At 50.0% G+C, this 22,513-nt stretch overlaps 9 protein-coding genes across 9 annotated transcripts; 4 read left to right on the forward strand and 5 right to left on the reverse strand.

Annotated features, from left to right (window-relative positions):
* Window positions 1–1,610: 1,610 nt before the first annotated feature.
* Window positions 1,611–2,623, reverse strand: CDV56_100449 (ATP-dependent Clp protease proteolytic subunit; the record flags this gene model as incomplete). Its single annotated transcript, XM_026754068.1, has 5 exons — window positions 1,611–2,035; window positions 2,095–2,236; window positions 2,300–2,325; window positions 2,386–2,404; window positions 2,465–2,623. 5 exons carry the CDS (start codon window positions 2,621–2,623, stop codon window positions 1,611–1,613), a joined length of 771 nt encoding a protein of 256 aa, XP_026617770.1.
* A 207-nt stretch (window positions 2,624–2,830) lies between these two features.
* On the forward strand, window positions 2,831–4,096 carry CDV56_100610 (uncharacterized protein; the record flags this gene model as incomplete). The annotated part of the gene is made up of 1 exon (XM_026754229.1): window positions 2,831–4,096. One exon carries the CDS (start codon window positions 2,831–2,833, stop codon window positions 4,094–4,096), a length of 1,266 nt encoding a protein of 421 aa, XP_026617771.1.
* Window positions 4,097–4,292: 196 nt separating this feature from the next.
* CDV56_100851 (4-nitrophenylphosphatase) lies at window positions 4,293–5,580 on the reverse strand (the record flags this gene model as incomplete). The annotated part of the gene is made up of 4 exons (XM_026754470.1): window positions 4,293–4,997; window positions 5,045–5,259; window positions 5,372–5,393; window positions 5,476–5,580. The coding sequence occupies 4 exons, from the start codon at window positions 5,578–5,580 to the stop codon at window positions 4,293–4,295; spliced, it is 1,047 nt and encodes a 348-aa protein (XP_026617772.1).
* Window positions 5,581–6,122: 542 nt separating this feature from the next.
* Window positions 6,123–7,524, reverse strand: RFC2 (replication factor C subunit 2; the record flags this gene model as incomplete). Its single annotated transcript, XM_026754748.1, has 4 exons — window positions 6,123–6,287; window positions 6,386–7,192; window positions 7,257–7,335; window positions 7,397–7,524. 4 exons carry the CDS (start codon window positions 7,522–7,524, stop codon window positions 6,123–6,125), a joined length of 1,179 nt encoding a protein of 392 aa, XP_026617773.1.
* Window positions 7,525–8,078: 554 nt separating this feature from the next.
* On the reverse strand, window positions 8,079–9,883 carry CDV56_101432 (M18 family aminopeptidase; the record flags this gene model as incomplete). The annotated part of the gene is made up of 6 exons (XM_026755051.1): window positions 8,079–9,091; window positions 9,148–9,240; window positions 9,296–9,431; window positions 9,504–9,605; window positions 9,671–9,732; window positions 9,808–9,883. The coding sequence occupies 6 exons, from the start codon at window positions 9,881–9,883 to the stop codon at window positions 8,079–8,081; spliced, it is 1,482 nt and encodes a 493-aa protein (XP_026617774.1).
* A 1,751-nt stretch (window positions 9,884–11,634) lies between these two features.
* CDV56_101936 (WD40 repeat domain-containing protein) lies at window positions 11,635–13,629 on the forward strand (the record flags this gene model as incomplete). The annotated part of the gene is made up of 4 exons (XM_026755555.1): window positions 11,635–11,969; window positions 12,035–12,162; window positions 12,217–12,803; window positions 12,865–13,629. 4 exons carry the CDS (start codon window positions 11,635–11,637, stop codon window positions 13,627–13,629), a joined length of 1,815 nt encoding a protein of 604 aa, XP_026617775.1.
* An 866-nt stretch (window positions 13,630–14,495) lies between these two features.
* Window positions 14,496–15,460, reverse strand: pdx1 (putative pyruvate dehydrogenase complex component Pdx1; the record flags this gene model as incomplete). The annotated part of the gene is made up of 2 exons (XM_026755934.1): window positions 14,496–15,295; window positions 15,382–15,460. The coding sequence occupies 2 exons, from the start codon at window positions 15,458–15,460 to the stop codon at window positions 14,496–14,498; spliced, it is 879 nt and encodes a 292-aa protein (XP_026617776.1).
* Window positions 15,461–15,977: 517 nt separating this feature from the next.
* On the forward strand, window positions 15,978–16,829 carry CDV56_102512 (uncharacterized protein; the record flags this gene model as incomplete). The annotated part of the gene is made up of 1 exon (XM_026756131.1): window positions 15,978–16,829. One exon carries the CDS (start codon window positions 15,978–15,980, stop codon window positions 16,827–16,829), a length of 852 nt encoding a protein of 283 aa, XP_026617777.1.
* A 497-nt stretch (window positions 16,830–17,326) lies between these two features.
* On the forward strand, window positions 17,327–21,380 carry CDV56_102678 (cohesin subunit SMC1; the record flags this gene model as incomplete). Its single annotated transcript, XM_026756297.1, has 5 exons — window positions 17,327–17,357; window positions 17,409–17,502; window positions 17,558–20,881; window positions 20,941–21,307; window positions 21,363–21,380. The coding sequence occupies 5 exons, from the start codon at window positions 17,327–17,329 to the stop codon at window positions 21,378–21,380; spliced, it is 3,834 nt and encodes a 1,277-aa protein (XP_026617778.1).
* Between the last annotated feature and the right edge of the window lie 1,133 nt (window positions 21,381–22,513).

A 22,513-nucleotide genomic window follows, 5' to 3' on the forward strand; every position in this document is an offset into this window, starting at 1 on the left:
TCAACATAGGGCCATAACCTGAGAGAATCGGGAAGCGCCAAGTGTCCAATTAGGATGGCTCAGGGGCCAACTATATATAGGCTGACTAAGTCGGGACGCTAAACCTAAACGGGATGGAATCCTGACATTACCGAACGGGCTGTCAGCTCATTCGCATGCATACTGGCGTTCCGCATAATAGAAGTCCTTTGGCACCGTCTCTGGTGTCTGCTTTCCCCCCCTTTTCCAAACTCGCCTTTCATGCCCTCATGAACCTCTATGACAACTCCAGATGCCTTTCGAGATGCGGAGTACATCGCTGACGTGTCCGGCATATCTTATGGAAGCGTCGCGAACTTCACCGAGCAAGATGCTAGTGTGTTGAGTCGTGAGAATGAGCGCATGAGAAAGCTGCAGTCGGCTGCAAAGGTTGCATTCATTGATCGTCTACTTCGCGACCTGGATATCCTGATTTACTGCGAGCTATCTGCGCTCTATTACTTGGAGTGAGCTGCCTCAATTTCATCATGACTGCTTTCTAGAATTGCTCTGTAGAGCACTTTGTGAGAGTGTGGCATGTGCTTTGCTAACAGTACTCTCATTGCTTTGCTCCAGTTGCTCAGTCATACTCTTCGCAATCCGTGCTATAGTGCAGTTGATATTCTTCACCCCCAAAGCCCCTCCTTTTGATCCGACACGGAATCAACCCTTCATCGGAGCTATCTTCGTCAGTAACATCTTTTGTATGATCTTTCACAACCTCTTCAGTCGTCCTGAGGCCGGAGAAGCTACTAGAGGGTATCTTCATGGGGGGTTGTTGATCGATTTCATCGGACAAAAAGCCCCCATTTCGCTATTTCGGCTGTTGTCGCTTGATTTTCTTGTCCTGATTCTCGATCTCGTCATGCTGGGTCTCATAGTCGAAAGAGTGAAGACAACCGGGCAGACCACCCCTGCTGCAGCAGAAACGCCCAGAGTACAAGACCACGACTCGGAGGAAAGAGGCGTCCATAGGACTCAACCCGAGTCGCGGTCTTCCGGTGATGAAATTGAGCTTGATGAGATCAACGCCCATGTTACCCATGCACATGCCAGTTTAGATGAACAGATGGAACATACACAATTATTGGCAGATCCGTCAGAGGATGGTCATACGCCTGGTGCGAAGAATAGCCACCCTCTGGACACTTTTTCCTCAGGAGAGGCTGTGATCATGAACCTTGGCTTTTTTGATGTCATCCGTGACCAGTGGAAATACAGTACTACTACCCCGCCGGCACGAACATCTTCGTACATACCGTCAGACCAGACGGCAGCTTTTCTACGAGCAAGGTTTGGACTGCAGGTCGGGCCTGATGGACGTGTTCAGCGGATAGAATCCTGAATCTTTTCCTCCTGCCGTTGTTCACGAATTGGTTATCAATAGGTTCTTCTGTAAATATGTCCTTGTTAACACATACGCCTAATGATATCGATGTGCACTGCAGGGCCCAAGTCACACCCTTGGAAGGGTTTGGAATAAAAGAGTCGCGATTGGACAGAAATCGAAACTAGTAGTCGTAATGTTACAAGCATAGCATTGGGTATGTATGCACTTTCATCAAAGACGCAGACAGATGTCTCTGCTCCGTTCAAGGCACCGGCGGCTTCCCTTCGCCTTCTCCTCCTTCATCCTGCGGCTTGACCCTGCGGTCTAGAATCTCGTCGACGATACCCATCTCCAGAGCCTCCTGCGCCCCCATGAAGTAATCCCGTTCCATTAGCTTCTCTATCTCCTCGAGAGACAGCACTTTCTTCCCCGTCAGGTGCCGCTGGTAGATCTTGTTCAATTGGCTGCGAACACGGAGAATCTCCTTGGCGTGGATGGCGATATCGCTCGCTTGTCCAAAGTACCCGCCCGAGGGCTGGTGTATCATGATAGAAGAGTGCGGGAGACAGTACCGTTTGCCCGGGTGGCCGCCGCAAAGTAGTAGCGACCCCATGGAGGCTGCCTGTCCGACACAGATTGTGCTGACGGGGGATGCGATGTAGGTCATTGTATCGTAGATGGCGAGCCCTGTGTTGGATTAGCTCGTTTATACGAACGACCATGATATGGGGGTGTGCTAGATTTACCAGCTGTCACTGAGCCACCAGGGGAGTTGATGTATAGGTGGATAGGTTTCTGAGGGTTATCGGCTTCGAGGAAGAGGAGCTGGGCGACTATCGACGCGGACATGGTTTCGTCTACTTCGCCATTGAGGCAGATTATGCGCTCCTGGAGAGAACAAAAGTAAGTAAAGGCATTTCATGGAGTTTACTTATGGTGACTCTGCTATACCTTTAATAGTCTGGAAAAGATATCGTCTTAACCCGTAGTTAGCTTGGTGTTGGCTCTGCAGATCGATACACGGCGAACAAACGTACATGTGTGCCAACCGCCTCCCTACAGTAACAGTGAGTTAATCTAGCCATTACCCAAGCATCCAAGAAGTTTGGGACTCACCACTGTCTCAGTCACAAATGGTGTTGGGGTCCAGCCTCTCGGAGGGATTGCGCTGGACAATGCGGGGATGGAGCTGGTGAAGCTTCGCGACAACGCAGGCTGAGCAGCACTGCGTAGGGCGGTGCGACCCAGCCTTTTCAAAAGGACGCTTGAGTTCATAGCCAGTCAGGAAGCGAGCGAATGGCCCCGTCAATGAAGTAAGCGGTGGACCGGATGTTTGAAGTCTTGATCGAGCAGCAAGGGACTGGTCAGGATTTGGAGTAGGACCATCGGAGAGCGGAGAACGGAGAGCTCAATCACTCCTTCCGCTTACTCGCGGATTTCTTCAGCTTGTGTTTTCATGTCCAACCACAACAGTAGCAGAGCATGGAGTGCTTTCGACAACGCGCTTCATACGCGTCATGGCGAGTAGCTACGTTTCGTCATCATTTTCTCTCGTCTTCAAATCCTGCATCGTCCAATCGCATCTTTCGGCATGGAATCTCAAGCTCCATCGGCCAGGACGAGTCGCGAATTCCACCCCGAGAATCTCAGAATGAAGCCGACGCTCAGGAGCTAGATCGAGACAATGCGAGGAAAAACGGGGAAGCATCATCTCGGACTACTCAATCTGCCCGTCCTTCGCAGCTACTGCCTCAATCGCCCTTACTCACAAAAGCACTTCCCGGAGTCGACAAGAAGCGCAAGAAACGCCCAACTCAGAGCGATGCGGACCGATTACGTCTCAATCCCTGGGCACTGGCACTGGCATCGCCTCTACGTATGTGTACAATTACCGGAACTCGTTTGCCACGGGAGTTTTTGACGGATTGGGGTCTGGTCCAACGCCCAAACGACGAGGGGCTCTGGCTCATGCCTGTTGGTCTCCTACGAGACGAATTATCGTCGTCGAAAGTCGCGCAAGCCAATCGAGATGATCAAATTGAAGGATCAACCCCAGAGAAAAAGTCGCTACGCTCCCTCACTCTACGAATTATCGACCGTCTTCCCCTGCTGAAGGACCTGACGATACCGCTTGCGCGAAACAAGAGTGGGAGAAGACCCCTGATTACAAAACTGGTGCCCTTTCGGTGGAAGCACCCGCTGGGCCCCCTTACCAGTCGAGAGGAAAAACGGTTGATTTGGCGGGAGGACATGCCTGAGTTCGTTCTTGAGAGAATGCGGAAGCATGTCCTAAAGCAACTCAAAGACATGTACGGTGTGCAGAAGCGGTCGAAACCAAGGCTTGGGTCTTTAAGGATCATTAAAACCAAAGACAATTCTTACGATGCTCTTCTGGAAGGCTTAAGATGCTTAGAAGAGATCGAGCGCATGGAATGCGGTGGGGTGCTGGTCATGGACCGTCAGTTGGAACAACGCGAGAATGGAGATTCTTCAACCGCTCAAGAGCAGGTTCACGACAACGAATCAGCAAAGTCTCCGTATCCAGAATGTGTGACCCTTCCGCAGGTCCAGTCCAGAGTACCCGTCTTTGACCTGACCGAGCTATTCTCTCAATCCGATCTAGCAGAAATCAGGGGCTATGGTCCACTCTTCGAGAACGCTGCTCTGTTCTTGAGCCCAGACGACCCAACGGCCGTTCAAGCTCTTCTGGCGCTGTGGAAATTGAAGGCATTCCTCAGGCCCCAGTAAGCATGACCTGCTTGAGAGCTCCGGACGACTGTCGAGCCGTCAAGGGGGTCTAGTGTTGCTTGCGCGCGGATGCAATTCCTTTGATGACCACTTTATATGTCAAATTATATAACAACTCTATGGATATCTTGAAGTGCCTATACCGGGGGCCGATGCTTGAAAGTCAGCAATAGGAGACGTGCTCGGTGATGCCACTTCACTTCGCTTCTAAAAGGTCGGAAAGTTTGTGCAGGTACACCGAAGGCCTAACTGGCCCAGCCACGAAGTCTTCCTCTGAGCTGACTCCAGTGAGGACACCCAAAGTGCCTCCGAGCTTGCCTTCTAACCCAAAGCGGATGTCGGTGTTGACACGGTCGCCCACCATACACGTCCGAGACCTATTGAACTTGAACTTCCCCTCGATTGCGTCCATCATTGCCTGGTTGGGCTTGCCTAGCGAGACAGGCTCCTGGCCCAGCATCATGATCAGCGGCGCACTCATGGAACCCGCGCCGGGGAATAACGTTCCTGAGTTCGGAAGGGTGGAATCGATATTGGTCGCAAGGAAAATCGCACCACGTTTGACGTAGTGATATGCCAGCGCCAGCTTCAGGTAGTTCAAATGGAAGTCCAGGCCTACGAGAACGACTCCAACCTCGGGATCAAGCAACGATGGGTCCCCAGCTGCAATAAGCTTGTAGTCTTCAGGTCTCACCTCGCGACGATACGCAGGATCTGTGCCTCCAAGGAAGGGAATGTTCTCCGATTGAAGCTCCTGCTCAATCCCCGTCTCTCCGATGACGAAAACCTTTCGCTTATTCTCCGGCAGTTTGAGGATACGGGAAATATAAATGGATGCGCTGTACGAGGAGGAAAAGATTTCTTCCTGTTTTCTTTTGTCAGCCTGGCCGGGTGTGCACGCCTTTTCACTCAGGCCCAGCCTCCGCAAGCCTTCGCTTGAAGACGTACCGTTGTGCTAGGGATCCCCAGCTTCTCCAGCTTCTTTTTGTAGTCGGCCCGTGACTTTGTGCTGTTGTTTGTTACGAAAACAACCCGCTTGCCTGGTGGATATAAGTCTCTTGGTCGCAGCATCTCACCAGCAGGTGCGCGCATACCGTTGCTCCTCAACATTTCCAGCGTCTCAACTGTCCCAGGGAAGAGGTGGTCGCCAGACCAAAGCACTCCTATATCAAAGCATTTTGTTCAGCAATCGCCCCAGTGAATCGGATCAGGTATTGGCAGCATCATTATGCCCATAGCACGGAATATGAGTGAGCGAAGGAGAGCAGCACGAACCATCGCAATCGAACAGAAATACCTAATAGATCCAATCAGCTTTCTGATCAGGATAAGACGCATGGAGTGCATGCCATTGGAGCGTGGCTACTGATTAGACTCACATCAAATTTATCCAAAAACTCCTTGATCCCCTCCTTATTCCCTGTTAGATGGCGGGGTGCGCGCGTCATCGCGGGGTACACCTTAGGACTCTCCGGAGGGGCCATTCTGGACTTTCTGTACTTGATCCTGATGTTTCGGGACCAGGAAAACTATTGTAGGATATATAAAGGAGAAAAAGTTTTAGGAACTGGCTGATGAGACCGAATCTCAAAATCCAAGTAGTGACCGTTAAGATGCGGTTTCGGTCAGCTTGCCTGTATGCTGACTCTTCGGACAGATGCGCAAGCGGGGCCCACACGTGGTTGTGGGGCAGTCATTCAGGCACATTGGCCAGGGAATCGGAGATGCTCATACTTCATACTTAGTAGGTAGCAGTAATATTGATGATTGTAGCGTGATTTCCATGTCTTCCGTCTTTATTTTGATAATATGCACTCCTCTAACGGTTCAGAATTGCCTTATCGGAGCAGATTTCTCATTAAGCGGCGCATACCTTTCTAAGCAGTCAGGGATCTAGTAGATCCTCCCATGCTTGAATACTTCAATACATTCTTTACGTTGAACAATGGCCATGGCCCTCATGTGTGGTGTGGATGAATCTAAAAATTGGTGGCTGAAATCCTTGGTTCCGTATAGATCAATCAAATCATGAGCCGCCTAGGACGCCTGATATCCGGAGGGCTAGATCTAGTATCGATAAATGTTCGTCTGCCCCGTCGACCAGACGCTTGTCCACCTCAGAGAAAGCGGTTACAATCTTGTTCTTTTGTATGTCCGGAATAGCGTCGTTGTAGACAATCCGTCGGTATAGCTGGCAATGGTTAGCATCTTCGACTACGTGCAGGACGGAATCTCGCGACATGTGCAATTGAACGGAGCCTTGTGTAAGTGAATGGCAAAAGAGCTTACCTGCAAGACAAGCTGACCCGCGCTCCACCCATCCGCAACAATATCCTTGACGACGGCAGAGACGGCCTCGTAGGAAGACCCCAATTTCTTCGGCTGCATGGCCTGAACCAGTCGAGCTATAACACTTTCAGGGACGACACCGGCAATCTCTTCGATACTTCGCACAGTGATAGCTTCCGAGCTGGCGTCTGCCATCTCGGAGTCCTCGTCCTCATCTTTCTGGCCCGTCGGACGACCAGCGCCTACCAACCGGGCCGCACTCTGCATGTATGTAATGGCACGCCGTAAATCGCCTTCGCCGCAGCTGATCAGCTTATCAATGACGTCCCCATCAAGCTTCAAATTCTCCAATTTGGCAATATACGCCAAGCGCTCCGCTGCGGCCGAATTATCCAGCGGCTTGAAGCGGAACTTGCTGCATCGACTGGCAAGCGGGTCAATGATCCGTGTGACGTAGTTGCAGACGAGACAGAAACGGGTGATCCGGCTGTATTGTTCCATCGTGCGTCTGAGCGCAGACTGGGCGTCTTGAGTCATGCTATCCGCCTCATCCAGGATGATGATCTTGAACGGCGGGCAGGGGTATTGTTCGAAATATGAAGAGTCCAGTCCGGTTGGGTGGCTGAGTTGCGTGCGGGCGAATCCCTTGACCTTTTCCCGGACAATGCCAATACCTCGTTCATCTGAGGCGTTCAGTTCGAGGATACGTGACCGATAAAGAGCAGGGCCGAATAACGATTTTGCAAGGGCGAGAATGGTTGAGGTCTTTCCTGTACCTGGTGGACCATAAAAAAGCATGTGAGGAAGCTATTTTTGTCAGTCATGTTCCAATGTAAATTTTGTTTGGGGTAAGAAATCTTTTATGTCGTACATTTGAAGCTTGTAATGTCCGTTGAAGGACTTTCGTTGTGTGGTCTTGCGCGGCTACATCATCGAGGGTCTTGGGCCGGCTATTGATCCCCGTTAGGACGGCCATTGCATAGGATGGACAATAGAATAAATATCACATACTACTTCTCAACCCATGGCTGTAGTCGTGTCTGCTCCTCCTTTCCATCTGTTGGCTTCTGCTTTGAACTGGTGGATGCAGCAGCAGCTGCTGCTGCTCGGGCCTTATTGTTAAAGAAATTAGCAGCCATGAGTAGCTACTCCAAATTTAAGAAATCGATTGAATTTAAGTAATTCAGAAACTTCGATAAAACGTTCTCATTGAAATTAAGATTGGCTCGATGATGTTGTCTCAAGCATTAGGTCGGGGAAGCGTGTCTAAGAGACGCGTCCACACGTGATACGCGATAGTGAAGCTTTAATATTGACAAGACCGCCTGCCCTTTAAAGTAAGAATACGGTCGGTAACAGATGTGCTCTACGCAAATGCGAGAAATATAGGTAGGGGAATCGTGTTTTGCTCCAGATCAAGAGCTTACTGTTCATGACTACCCTAAATTCATCTGACATTGTCGCGCCTTCTTATAATGAGCAGCATAAATCATTGTCCTTGGTTTTTGCCTCGTTTGTGCGAAGCGCCTGCATAACGTGACAGTGAGATACTGATGCATGGCGAGGCTGGTAGAACGTTGATAGCATATTTCATTTCAAGTTCAGTTGCGTATGAGGAAGGCTAATCCTGCGCCTCTGCATGCCGAGTAATAAGATGTGTGCTCTCGCTTAACAGGTATTCTAGGTCGGGATCTTAATCGACCAGAATCTTTTTAGAAACGCTGGAGTAGTGTTTGAAGAAGCTGGTAAACAGGCGGATCGAGTGTCCCACATCGTAGGTACCGCCAGTCTCTCGGATACTGTGCATGCTTAATTGTGGGTTACCCAAATCAAGGGTTCTAGCACCCAGTGCAGCAGACAGCATAGGCCCAATAGTGCTACCACAGCTGGAATCGTTGCGAACAACAAAGAGCTGCAGAGGGACGCCCTCGCCTCCATTTTCCGCCGCCTTTTGAGCAACTTCCTGAAGGAGAACAATACCAGGAGAGTTTGTAGCGTAGCGAGCGTTGGCGTTGATTTTGATCACAGGACCCTTGTTAATCTCTGGACGGTGATCGGATTCGTACTTCGCAGTGTAATTAGGGTTTACTGCGTGAGCCATATCGGCGGATAGGAGAAAGGAAGTAGACAAAGTCTGCTCGTAGGCTGTAGATAGATCGTCTTTGTCGGACGAAGATGAGGGGAGAACCGACAGGCGATGGATGATGGCGGGAAGGAGGTTTGAGTCAGCGCCCTGAGCAGTACGGCTTCCAATTTCCTCGTGGTCGAACAGCGCGATGAGTCGAATGGACGTCTCATCATCCAGTGCCGAGGAATCAGCAACAGAGTCAATCAAGCCGACAGTGGCACAGAAAGAGCTGTTGAGATTATCCAGTCTAGGCGAAAAAATGAATTCCTCGTGCATGCCACCAAGGCAAGACTTTTGGGTGTCGAACAAAATCATTTCAAAATCAAGGATGTCGACGGGCTTGACACCTGCCTCAGCAGCCAGGAGCTCGACAAAGTAGGGATGATGACGCTCAGTTATCGCCTTCAAAGGTGAGAATTCTCCGTTACCCTCTTGCTTGGCTTCAGTGTCTGTGGATTCACCGGTACGGTTGAGCTCGGCTGCCACAAGTCCAGCAATAGGGAACAGCTGGGTCTCTTTGTTGAATGAGAAAGTTTCCTGGCGGTCAAGATGTATGGCCAAGGTGGGAATGCGAAGGACTGCAATTGAGATCAGCTGTCGCCTCCTTCGCAATATTAACATCGGGGAGTGTTACTTGGACGGTCGATCTTGATCAATTTCTGCCCAATGGAGCCATCACTGGTCTTAACCATAGCGCGACCCGCGACTCCCAGGTCACGGTCAAACCCTGGACGCCATTAGTCTTGAGTGAGTTTTGTAGGGACAGAGTTCAGGAAACGGACATGTGTGCCAGATGCCTCCACCGTACGTCTCAACACCAACTTGAATAAAACCCTCTCCGCGCTTGTTGCTAACAGGCTTGACTCTCAGAACAGGGGAGTCTGTGTGCGCACCGATCATGGAGATGGCATTGCCAGGCTACAATTGGCCGACAGTTTAGCTTTTCGACCGAAGAGGCTGTATGATGTGTCACCTGTCGTGCAAACGTACCTTCCATTTCTTGCCTACTGCAAAAGCTACAATGGTTGAGCTATTGCGGGTCAGATAATACTTTCCACCGGGTCGGCATGTCGAAGCCCAAGAGTCTTTTTCCTGTGCGGAAAGAGTGAGATAATTGATATTGACATGATCTGCACCCATAGATATGAATATCGTACCTTGATTTCCTGAAACCCTGCTTTAATGAGGAGATCTTTTGCAGACTGAACAGCATGAAAGGCTAAGAATTCGTGCTGCTGTCAGTTCCAGTCGCTCGATAAGAATCGGAGTTCAGCCATTAGGAGGGTATATTTACGAGTTGGAGAGGCATTGACAAAGGACAAAAAGTCCAAGGCGGGTTGCTTCAAGTTTTGCGCGAGCTTAGACGTCATCTTGAAAGAGTACCTTGTTGGCTATCTGGTAGTTATGATGAAGTCTGGAGTTGGTGGAGAGGAGGGATTATCATAGATCCTCTCCAACAGTCTTGGCGGTCAGTGTGAGACTAACCATGTTTGGTAGTCTAATAGCAGTGAAGTGGACATCACAGCCATAGAGTTCATGATAGTAATTGATAGCTTAGGTCTGCATACTAATTATTACAAACACGACAAGATCTGATGAGTCCTATTTTTAGTAAGATCTATTTGTTGTACAGAAATATCCCACTCACGTGCTGCTTTGTTGACTTTCAGTGTCAGGCACAGATCAGACTATGAACAAAGTAAAGAGTGGCTGAGATAACTGATCTGACACCTTCAATCAGACAAAGAGGGTGAAAAACGGCGAAGCAACTGTCCAGAAAGTTAGATGTAAATCTAATCACTATGAATCTATGCTGATGTATGCTTTCATATTGCAGTGCAGTAGTCATGTTGAAGTTGAAGGGTCTGAGTCTGAAGTGTCATGGTGGTGTAGATAGATGAAGAAATCCAGAAGAGATAAGGTATGATTTCATCATCAGATCAGTAGATAGACACGGGGAATTTTGACATGGACAACTGCTCAGTTGGTGGTAGGATCGACAAAGGTCCATCCATGATCAAGAGTTTCTTTGGCTGGAGAAGTGGAAAGTAAACTCTCCCTTTCCCCATGCTCTGGCCCGAGCTCTCCGTCGCGTCGAGGGCGCGTGGAACGACAGGCGGTCGCGAGACTGATAGGACAGTTAGTGTGCCTGATTGATATGGCACAACAATCAATGACAGGCTGAGCGCGCCCTTCTGATCAGGAGACTGGCGCTTCGCGTTAATGAAGGGGTTTTGTTATTGTTTTCAAAAGACATCAATATAGATACGTAGATATATCGATTTCAGTCATCAGATGCAATAATTCTTAAATTTGTGATGGGACTGCATGATTTAACCTGTGTTACTGTGGGCGCCAGATGTATACCCACTACAACTGAGTGATCTATGTCCTAACCACATGGTTCGCCAGCACGACAACAGTAAACTAGATCCAACCAAGTCAGACTTAGACGAACCCATAAACTTAGTTATTACAGTAAATCCTCATTCTGCGACAAATCCACAGACCTGAGATAAATGGCAATATCAACAATAATCCCAACACGTTAAGCCATGGGCCAGCCTCCTGTATCCCAGATAGGCTTAGCGCTTCCGACGCGTGACTGGGAGGGATGAGATCCCCTTCGAAACTCCGTCACCCCCCAAAAGAGAGAGAGCCCATAGCCCGCCCTTGGATTGCTTTCGCTACCTATCTCGGCCTCTCATAGCTCACCAGACGGTGGTCAGGTCGCATTCAAATGACCTCCACAAGTTGCCAGATTCCGTCAAATCAGCCTTGGGTCTGGTGAGAGAAGTGAACAGTACCCTGCCCGCCATTTGTCGCTCCCTCAAGTCGCCTGCCTTCAGTTATTATTGTTCGGAGCGGAGCAGGAGGACTTGGCCGTTGCTACCAACAACCTTATTTATTCTACGAACCACCAGCTCTCAGGACAACCTGCGATTGTATCAGCAAGACGGTCCGTCGCTCATCGGCTTGAAAGCGCATAACTCTACGGTTTCTATATATCTTTCCACATTCGTCGCCGGAGACCTGGAACCTGTCGCATCACCTCGCTGGTCCTCCCTCAGCCGACACCAACCTCAAGCGCTTCCTCCACCCCGAATTCCAAACTACGTTTATGAGTATGGGCGACAAGAACCAAGAGTCGGATTTTCCGGCCGCTGCTGGCGCAATGGCGCCCCAATCTACTATGAAATCATCGGAAAGAGTCCCTAGTGCCTTGAATATCGCATCCCCTCCCGGATCAAGGACGCCTCCCAGCATGCCTTCGAAGAAGACGATTTTCTATCCCGCTACATCGGCAAGAAGACAGAAATGTCACAGCAGTTCCGAACCCATTGATCCCAACTTGCTTGCGAAGGCTTTGAAGGAGTACGAAGATGCAGGACGCCCCCGGGAAAGAACCCCTGGAACAAGCCCCAGTAGGAAAAGACAACGAGTATATGGCGATCGGTGAGCATCTTTGATAGATCGTACTGTCTCTCTGATGGGCGATGACTGACCGAAGGCGCCCGCAGGTTTATACCGAATCGCGAGGGGCAAGATCTACAAGCAACTTATAGCTTGCTTCATGAAGATGGCTGTCCCTCTACTCCTTCCAAAACGAAAAAGCGCGCTCCTCACTCGGAGCTTCACTTCCAAAAGAGTATGTTTACCACGGGATCTTGATCGACTTACCTGGAGCTGACATCGCTTGTAGCGGAAGAAGCAAATAAAATGTACTCGCGCGTACTCAGAAGTGAGCTTTTTGGGAACACCGTCCCACAGGCCGATCTGGATTCACTGTCTCCGGACCCATTACTGGGAATCCCCAATGGTATTAATGAGAAGACACGCTCCCATACACCCCCTTCACACGCCATCTCAAACCTACCGCCAGCCAGTATCACGCCTTCGACACCTCACAAAAACCTCTTCACTTACGCTTCTCCGAGAATTGGATCTGGTCAACCAACACCATCCAAGACGCCTCGAAGTCAACACGGTCCCAACCTAAATGTTCGATCAGAACTTTACAGTCTATCGCCGATCAGATACGACAGTCAGCGTATCCTTGAGACTCCTCGCAAGCAGCCTCGTTACGTCAATAAAGTACCCTACAAGGTTCTCGATGCACCCGACTTGCAAGATGACTTCTACTTGAATTTGGTGGACTGGGGCAGTAGTAATGTGCTAGGTGTTGGCTTAGGCAATTCGGTGTACATGTGGAATTCGAACACCGGCCGGGTCACGAAACTCTGCGAGCTAAGAGATGATACTGTCACAAGTGTCAGCTGGATTCAGAGGGTACTGAAAATCTCTCTTTACGTTGGCAAAGACTTTGCGTTCCAGAACTGACTTTGAACAGGGCACACATCTTTCGATAGGAACTGGCAAAGGTTTTGTACAGATTTGGGATGCAGAGCACTGTCGCCGTCTTCGGACGATGATTGGGCATACCAATCGTGTGGGGGCTCTTGCTTGGAACGATCATATCCTTACGTCGGGTTCTCGGGATCGACTGATCTTTCACCGTGACGTTCGCTCCCCAGATCAGTATTTACGTCGACTATCCGGCCATAAGCAGGAAGTTTGCGGTCTTCGATGGAACACCGAAGATGGCCAACTAGCTTCAGGCGGAAATGACAACAAACTCATGGTGTGGGACAAGCTGAATGAGACACCGCTCTATCGCTTCTCGGACCATACCGCGGCTGTAAAGGCCATCGCCTGGTCACCTCATCAACACCATCTCCTCGCCTCAGGTGGAGGCACGGCGGATCGGACCATCAAATTTTGGAACACAGCTACTGGTTCCATGATCAAGGAAGTTGATACGGGTAGCCAGGTCTGTAACCTGGCATGGTCGAAGAACTCAGACGAAATCATCAGTACCCATGGCTACAGTCAGAACCAGATTGTAATCTGGAAATACCCGCGCATGGAGCAGATTGTATCGCTGACCGGTCATACTTTCCGTGTTCTATACCTTGCGATGAGCCCCGATGGACAGACCGTCGTTACCGGAGCTGGTGACGAAACATTAAGATTCTGGAAGATTTTCAACAAGAGATCAGGAAAAGAACATGGACGGGAGGGCGGCAAGCTAGCGGAATGGGGTACAATTCGGTGACACCGGCATTAAGACTCGAGGCTATTATGATCCTGCAGCATCTTTCACATCCCCGCATGGTTTTCACATATGCATTAGACACGGCGTTCGAGGGCATTGCAGCAATCCTGGGGGTACCTTTGGTCTGTTTAAGGGAGGAGTTTTCGCTTCTTTGGCATCTTTTCGCATTTTGTTCGTGGGTCTACAGCATTTTCAACGTGGGGACCAGGTGCTTCTCTTTTCTTTCCATCTCATCAAATTTTCCTGGCATGTACCTTCTTCGACTTTGCTCTTCTGCACTTCTTCTCTTCCCACGCTCTGCTTTGTCTTGTCTCAGGCTGTTTTTGCTGTTATGCAACTGGCCTCGAGCAGGATATTCTTAACTCTTTCTGAAATGGTATAAGCGGTGGCGCTCATGGTGTTCACACAGGTGGGAGGCACTGGCGTCGCTCATGGGGCGGATGGGCTTCAATGGCCCCAGAATGAACTCTTTCGCTCATACTTGCATGGTAATCGCCGTATTTTTATCTCTACTAAAAATGATGATGACATGATACACACAATTGCATGGCACTTGATGCTCCTCGATAGTGCTTTCTTGCTCTTGGCAGATAGTTGGGTTACATACGGCTCTGAAGTAGGAGAATGAGAAGTTTGTGATCCCATGAAAAACTAACTAATGTAGCGTCAAAGTCTACGCTAAAGTGGTTCTGAGATATTGTGAAATGATTGTCTTCGCAAAAGTAGAAATGCTAATGCTACGGTTCATGGATGAGTTGAATATTTATCTCATTAATGCTACACTGAAAGATAATTAGCCATGTAATTGGATAAAATCGCTGATTATTTTTCACTACTTACTTTGAACAGGTATATGAATTGGAGATCTATAGGACAAGCCTTCCAGGCTCAACTGTCAACAGGGTCTTCACCCGGTCCAAGAAAACCCTCGCCCTCGTCTCATCACCAACAGGAACGGTCAAACTGAACACATTCGCGGCAGAGCCGGCGGGGTATTGCTCCGCGAATGCCGCCCGGGGCGCCTTCTTCGGGGCCTTGCCGCTGAGGATATCGATGATGTCTCCCTTGACGGGCTGAGCGGGCTGATATTCAGCTGCCTCCAGGGCATTCAGCTCGGGAACGTAATCGCCCCGGGATGTCTTGATGGGCTTAGCGCCAAGAATCTCGTCAAAGAGCTCGTCTGCGGAGGGCTTGGTGCGCGGGGAACGGGGGAGGTCGTCGTTCGCCAGGTCCGTGGCACGAGCGAGGAAAGTCGATAGCGGCACGGTGACGCCGATCGTTTCCTTGATATTCTTCTGGACGGAGAGCACAGTAGCCAGGGGGATGGAGACGGCTACTGAGACTGTAGGTGGGGGTCTAGCGATGGGTTCCTCGACAATTGGGGCCTTGGTCTCGGCGGGTTTGGGGGGAGCAGCGATCTTGATGTTGCTTAGGTCGAGGTGCGAGAGCTTTTCGATGCGGGAGGCTTGGCTGGATGGGTATTCGGCGGGGATAGCGCCAATGTAGGCGAGGACGTCGCCCTTGAGGAGACGGCCCTTCGGACCGGAGGCGGGAATCTTGGAGACTTCGGATTCTGGAATGCCCTTTTCATGGAGGAGCAGTTGGACGGAGGGATAGAGGGGATAGGCGGGGTTTTGCGTCTGGACTGAAGAGGAGGAGTTGAGGCCTATGGATTTGCGCAGTTAGCGCCTGAAAATTGTATGCGAGTATACTTGCGATGTCATCGCGTATTGGTCTTTTGGGGTCACTTACGTCTGGTGGTGCTGATTATCCGAGGTGGCCGTCTGGCAATTATGGCCGACACCCGACGCACGGGGAAGCTGGAGGCCATCTTGCTCAATTTCGCGTCTTGATATGGCTTGAGGGCGCCTTTTCTGATCCAAATGTATCCGCTTCGCGCTGAAGCTGGATTCGGAAGGCTTGAGACGAACGAGAGGTTCTACCCCGTCAATTAAGCCGCACAGAATCCCTGATGGATCTAGCTGCTGCAAATAGTAGACCGCGTTTCAATTTTAGACGTCGAGATCCATCGAGGCAGGATCAACCGCGATAAGATCTGTTTGTTCTTACTCTAGAGGTTGAGGTTGTTGGGAGCTCACCGGCGGCCCGGACGGGAACATTTTTCTGCCGCGAAGAACGACCGGAGTATTGCGATGCGAGCGGAGATTGACGACGGGGAGAGCAACGGAAGTTTGATTGTGTGCAAGGTTAGTCCTCCAATCTCTGTCGATCGCTTTTTTGAAGACGCTCTCACCGCGGTGCTGATAGCATCTTTCTAATTGCTAGATTCTCATTACAGGAGCTCTCCGCTAACATGATGTGATTGCTTTCAGATCATAGGCACTACAATGATTGCCAGGTCATTTGCCTTTCGGGCATTCTCACATTATTGCCCTAGAACATCGATACTACTAGGCTCGCAGTCGTTAGCGACATGGAGATATTTCTCTTCGTGTGCTCCTCGAGCCAAAGCTGTTGTCAAGCCCAAGGCACCCCGTAACCCTTCAAAGCCCGCGCAAGAAACCCTCAAATTTGCAGGGAGACGACCCGAGGGATTCGGTAAACTAGAAAGGAAGGTTGCGAAAGAGGGCGACTTATTACTTTTCAAGGCACCATCACATCGCTTCTATGTGTTCGGTGCCTATGGGATCGCAGCATTCTGCTTCGCCTACTCGGTTTACAATTCGGACATTGTTTTCAGAGACCCAGTTGTACCTCTGCCGATGTGGCAACAAGGTCTATTTGGTGGCATTTGTGTCGTGATGAGCGTTATGGGAACAGTCTTCATTGTCAAGACTGCGCGGTTGATCAATGCCGTCAATGCCATTCATTCAAACGGCAAGACATACCTTCGCTTCACTGTGCGAAGCATGATTCCTTTCCGAAAGCCCTACCAGTTTGATGCCCTACCTCGCCAAATAGCCTTCTCTCGGCGTCTGGTCGTCTCCCCTGAATCGCTCCGCCCACAGACGACTCCAAGCGCTCAACCTGCTAAGGTGAGCATCTACAGAGCGCCTTTGACAAAAATGAGCCAGGTCTTCTGGAAAGGTTTCCGATCTATCCGACAGCTATTTACACAGGAGGATATCATCCTCCTGGAAGTCGAGGGTCAAAAGGGTGTTTTCCGAATGGATTCGGCCGGGTTCGTCTCCGAGGATTTTCTCGTGATTGGGAACCCGGTGAACATCAGAAGCTATTAAAAAATTTCCATGTAACGAGGAAAGGCATTCTCAGATTAATGTTTCTTCTCAATTGTTTAACTACAGAGCTTTTCACTTCTGCTTTCAAGCCTTGAATAGCGCGTGAAGGTGCTTTCTTGGCCTTCTTTTGCCATCACGAGTGTTTGCAAAGACCCCATGTACATAGATGTAAATTAGATTTCGAATGAGAATTAAATGAGAACAAAAAGAAGATCTCCTGAAACTTTCATCTCGTACAATCTGTCCATCCAGTGGTTGAGACGGAAGCCATGCAACACGTGATATGCCGCTGCGAAGCGTCAGCGCGTCCTTAAGCTCCGAGACGCGACTCCACGATAACCACCTATCGCGCGGGGCCATCCAAACACTGCTGTCAGTCGGCTGCTCCAACGCTGCAGCTGTATTGCTGAGTTAATCGGCGCGGGCGTCTTTATTCCCATTTTGAGACTTTCAATCTTGCTTCTGAAGTCGCAAGACAGCGGCTGCCTTATCGCAAGATGGGGAAACTTATTCGCCTCGAGCTTTTCAGTACGGGCTAATACAATCACTCGGCGACGAAGATTGCTAACCATTCCTTAGATTTCAAATCCTACAAGGGACATCATGTTTTGCTGTTTGGAGATGCCTACTTCACATCCATTATCGGACCCAACGGGTCTGGCAAGTCCAACTCGTGCGTGTCCCATAACCATCGGCCACTGGGCCATTTCCACGCTGACGAGATCTAGGATGGATGCAATTTCTTTCGTCTTGGGAATAAAATCCTCACATCTGCGATCTACGAACCTTCGCGATCTCGTCTACCGTGGCCGTGTTTTGCGCACATCGAAAGTCGACGCCGACGGCAACGCTACCGATTCGGTACCGAACGGAGAAGAGCAAATCGAAAATGGAGTCGACGGAGAGGAATCGCAGGATCCCAGTGGATTGAACGATCCTAAAACCGCATGGGTCATGGCCGTATACGAGGATGATGCGGGGGAGGAGCAGCAATGGCGACGGTCGATCACAAGTTCGGGCGTTAGCGAATACCGAATCAATAATCGCATCGTGACGGCGCAACAGTATAACGAGGCTCTTGAGGCGGAAAATATTCTGATCAAAGCGCGCAATTTCCTCGTCTTCCAGGGTGATGTTGAGGCGATCGCTTCGCAGTCTCCCAAGGACTTGACGAGGTTGATCGAGCAGATTTCAGGAAGTCTTGAATACAAAGCTGAATATGAACGTCTTAAGGCGGAGGCTGAGGAGGCTGCGGAGCAGCAGACTATCCAGCTCAACCGACGAAGAGGTATCAATTCTGAAATTAAGCAATACCAGGAGCAGAAGCGTGAGGCCGAGAATTATGCTAGGAAAGCAGAGGAACGGGATCAGGCCGAAATCACTCATATTCTCTGGAAACTTTTCCATTTCCAGCGTTTGATTGACGCGTCCAGCGCGGATATCCAGAAGTACCAAGACGAACTCAAGGAATACCGTCGTGGAGTTGAGCGGTACGAGACTAATGTTGAGAACGCCAAGGTAGAGCATGCGAGGGTGGGCAGGGATGTGGCCAAGGCAGAGAGGAATATTACCAAGAAGGAGAAAGACATTGAAGAGGCGACCAACGCCTTGGTCCCTGTGGACGAGAAGGTTGATATCACCAGGAAGAAGGTAGAGAGGTTTGCCTCTCGGATTGCCGAAATTGGCAAAGAGCGGGATTCTCAGGCAGCCAATGTGAAACAATTGGAAAAGGACCTCAAGGTTGTCGAAAAAGCTCAGTCTCAATGGGAGGCCGAATGGCACAAGACAATGAGTAAACAGGGCGGTCAACTGAGCGAATCTGACCAGCAGGAGTACAAAATGCTCAAAGAGGAAGTCAGCAAGCGATCGTCTGCGGAGCAACTGAATCTCGACAATTTAAGGCGTCAGAGAAAGACGGAAGCCGAGGCCTACAACAGTCTGAAGAGCAAGTTTGACTCAACTGAGTGGCAACTCAAAAGCTTAGAAACTGATATGCGGACCTTGACGGAGCGCAAGTCATCTTTGAACGACACAGTCAAGACCACATCTAAGGAGATTGACCGCAAGAAGAAGGAATTGAACGCGCTTACCTCTGAGCGCTTGCGCATCTCTCAGATGAGGACAGAACTTGAGGAGAAAGTTCAAGTCGTCTTGAAAAAGCTCCTTGAGGCTGACGATGGCAAGAAGCAAACAGAGAGGGAACTAAGAGCCAAGGAGCTGATCTCGACCTTGAAGCGCATCTTCCCAGGTGTTAAGGGCCGTGTCAGTGACCTTTGCAGACCTAAGCAGAAGAAGTACGCCGAAGCTGTAAGCACGGTACTGGGCCGTCATTTCGATGCCATTGTCGTCGATAACGAGAAGACCGCCAAGGAGTGCATCCAGCACCTCCGAGACCAGAGAGCCGGCCAGGCAACCTTTATCCCTCTGGAGACCATCCAAGTTAAAGCCTTCAACTCAAATCTGAAAGGCATTCACCGAGGAATGCGCCCAGCTATCGAAACGGTGGACTACGATGATTCCGTTGCAAGGGCCATCAGCTATGCCTGTGGAAACGCCATTGTTTGTGATGATTTGGCGACAGCCAAATACCTTTGCTATGAGAGAAACGTAGACGCAAAAGCCGTCACACTCGATGGGACCGTGATCCACAAGGGAGGTTTGATGACTGGTGGTAGAGGCCCTCAACAGAATGCAAAGCGATGGGAGGATTCCGAGGTTGAGAATCTTCACAAGCTCAAGGACAAACTGATGGCCGACCTCGCCAATCTGCCCAAGGGTCATCGCAGGGGCACTGAAGAAGAGACGTTGCAAGGTGAATTGGTGGGTCTTGAGCAACGCCTAGCCTACGCGCAAGAGGAGCTCAAGGCTCTCGAAAGAAACCTCAAGAGCAAGCGCACGGAATTAGATTTTGTGAAGCGCCAGCTCGAAGACTTGAGGCCAAAATACATGGAGCGCCAGGAAGTGCTGGAGGAACTCGACCAGACCATCGCCCAATTACAAGAGTCCGTCAGCAGCATTGAGGACGATATCTACCGCAAATTCTGCAAGCGTCTTGGTTACGCCAACATTCGTGAATACGAGGTCCAACTAGGCTCTTTGCAAGAGGAGGCCGCTCAGAAAAAACTCGAGTTCACGACGCAGAAGAGTAGGATTGAGAATCAACTCAGCTTCGAGAGGCAACGACTTCAGGCGACGAATGATAGGATTGCCAGCCTTCAGGCACAGCATGAGCGGGATGAGAGTCTAATTGAGGAACTCAAAGCCGAACAAGAGCAAATCCGGAATCAGCTGGATGAATACAATGCTGAGCTGGATGTCCTTGGGGAGCGACTGGAGGAGCAGAAGGAGGCTTATGCACGATCAGCCGAGAACCTTGCGCAGCAGCGTCGAGAACTTCAGAAACGCAGCAAGGACGTTGAAGGCATCCTAAAGAATGTTAGCGCCTTGGAGGCGGAAGTCCAACGTAACTCGTCCAGCCGATATGCTGTTCTAAGGCGCTGCAAGCTCGAGGACATCAACATACCTCTCACGGACAATTCTAAATCGCTTGACCAACTGCCTATCGATGACATTGTTCAGACAGCCGACCCTGACGCAATGGACATCGATGAGGAGGCCAATGATGGAAGTGGCATAGTGCAAGACTATGGTATCGAAGTCGATTTTGACTCCCTAGGAGAAACTCTCAAGGAGGTAAGTACTATCGCACCAGCTCGCATGGAACAAGTACTCATCAAAAAACAGGAGGGCGACGAAAAGGTTGAAGAGGAACTGCTCGACAGAATTAAAACTCTCAACAGCGAGCTGGACAAGATGGCACCGAATACACGTGCGATGGAGCGTCTAGAAAGCGTTGAGAACAAACTGCGAAGCACTGAGAAGGACTTCGATGAGGCGCGCAAACGGGCTCGGAAGGCCAAAGAAGACTTTGAGGAGGTGATGCGACAGCGATCAGATCTCTTCAACAAGGCCTTCTCTCACATCTCGGAACAAATTGGCCCCATCTACCGTGAGCTGACTCGCAGTGCCAATTATCCATTGGGAGGGCAAGCGTAAGTTTTTGCTCTGCAGAAATAATTTTTGTTGCACCTAACTGAATTATGAACCACAGATACTTGGACATTGAAGACTCTGATGAGCCATACCTCGATGGTATCAAATATCACGCCATGCCTCCTCTCAAGCGTTTCCGAGATATGGAGCATCTATCCGGTGGTGAGAAGACTATGGCTGCGCTGGCTCTGCTCTTCGCTATCCATTCTTACCAGCCATCGCCCTTCTTTGTGCTGGACGAGGTTGACGCTGCCCTTGACAATACCAATGTGGCTCGCATCGCCAACTATATCCACGACCATGCGGCTCCTGGCATGCAGTTCATCGTCATCAGCTTGAAGACCGGACTGTTCCAGAATAGTGAAGCATTGGTTGGTGTCTACAGAGACCAGGTTGAAAACAGCAGTAAATCCTTGACCCTTGATGTGAGTTTGCCTTCGTTCTTCCAGCCGCCAGTTCGAGTACTGACCTCTACCACAGCTCCGGAAATATCACTAGACTGGTTTTCTATACCTCAATTGAGCCTGCATCACACGAGTATGACCCGATTATTTCCCATGGCCTTGTAGAATACTGCTTGTCCTTCCCCTTTTTTCGTCTATCTGCTTTGTTATATCCCTCGATGACTATGGGTCTCTTCTTTTCTAAATAGTTGCGATGGAATGGTGGGAAGGTTATTGACAAAGGCATGATAATCAATGCAATCAACTTCGCCTTTGACTCTACGTCTCTTATTGTAAGTTGGCAGAATGGACAGAATAGGGGCATTACTCCAAAGGGGTAGATTATACTGCTCAATCTTCCCGACATAGCATCAACACGCCATGTACGGCACAGAGAATTATCCACCATTTCCCTGAATCAAGCCAGAATCCAATATCGAGGTGAGCATCAACTCTCACCACGGCCCGAGCTAATATTCCCGCGCTGCAAGGCGGCAAAATCCACCCTCAACGAATGAGGACAAGTATATAAAAATGACTTGAGCCAGTTGTTTAGCTTCGAGATCAACAGCGAACAGCTCCGCTGGAGTTGATCTCCCCGGGTACTACGTGTGTCTCACCGCAGAAGGTTCTTTTGGGAACCAGGGAACAAGTCCTATTTGTAGACTCTCCTACGCAAAGGATACGAGATCATACCCTTAGACAGAGCATGTCAATCCAGACTACTCGGCCATAGAGTACCTTTGCAAGAGCCACACGAGTTCGCGGCCAACGACCACATCCCACCTCCGATGCAGTCAGTTACTGAGAATCTAACCTGAACCCAGTATGACCGGATTACGGTGTGAAGTGAGGACTAGCTGAACGCTGTTCAATCTTAGAAAACTGCAGCATTATCACAAGCGGCTGGCGCAAGCTACTGAATTTACCGTCCTGCATTAATGGATCTACACTTTATAGTTACAAGGGGGGACGCCACATCGTCTGCTGTGACACGCAGAATAGTCATACCATGATTATTGAGGATAATGCGTCGTATGTCGACGTCTGTCGACTCATAGCTGGGGAGAATCTCACCCCGACAGTCTACCTATGATATAGCTATGGCGAGGCAAGTGCTGACAAACGGGAAGCTAAGAGCTTCTCAACTCCCCTGAGGCCGCTCGTTGGGGAGGTGCTTTTGATTTT

The sequence above is a fragment of the Aspergillus thermomutatus genome, assembly GCF_002237265.1.
Source record: "Aspergillus thermomutatus strain HMR AF 39 chromosome Unknown NODE_17, whole genome shotgun sequence".
NCBI classification, from domain to species: domain Eukaryota; kingdom Fungi; phylum Ascomycota; class Eurotiomycetes; order Eurotiales; family Aspergillaceae; genus Aspergillus; species Aspergillus thermomutatus.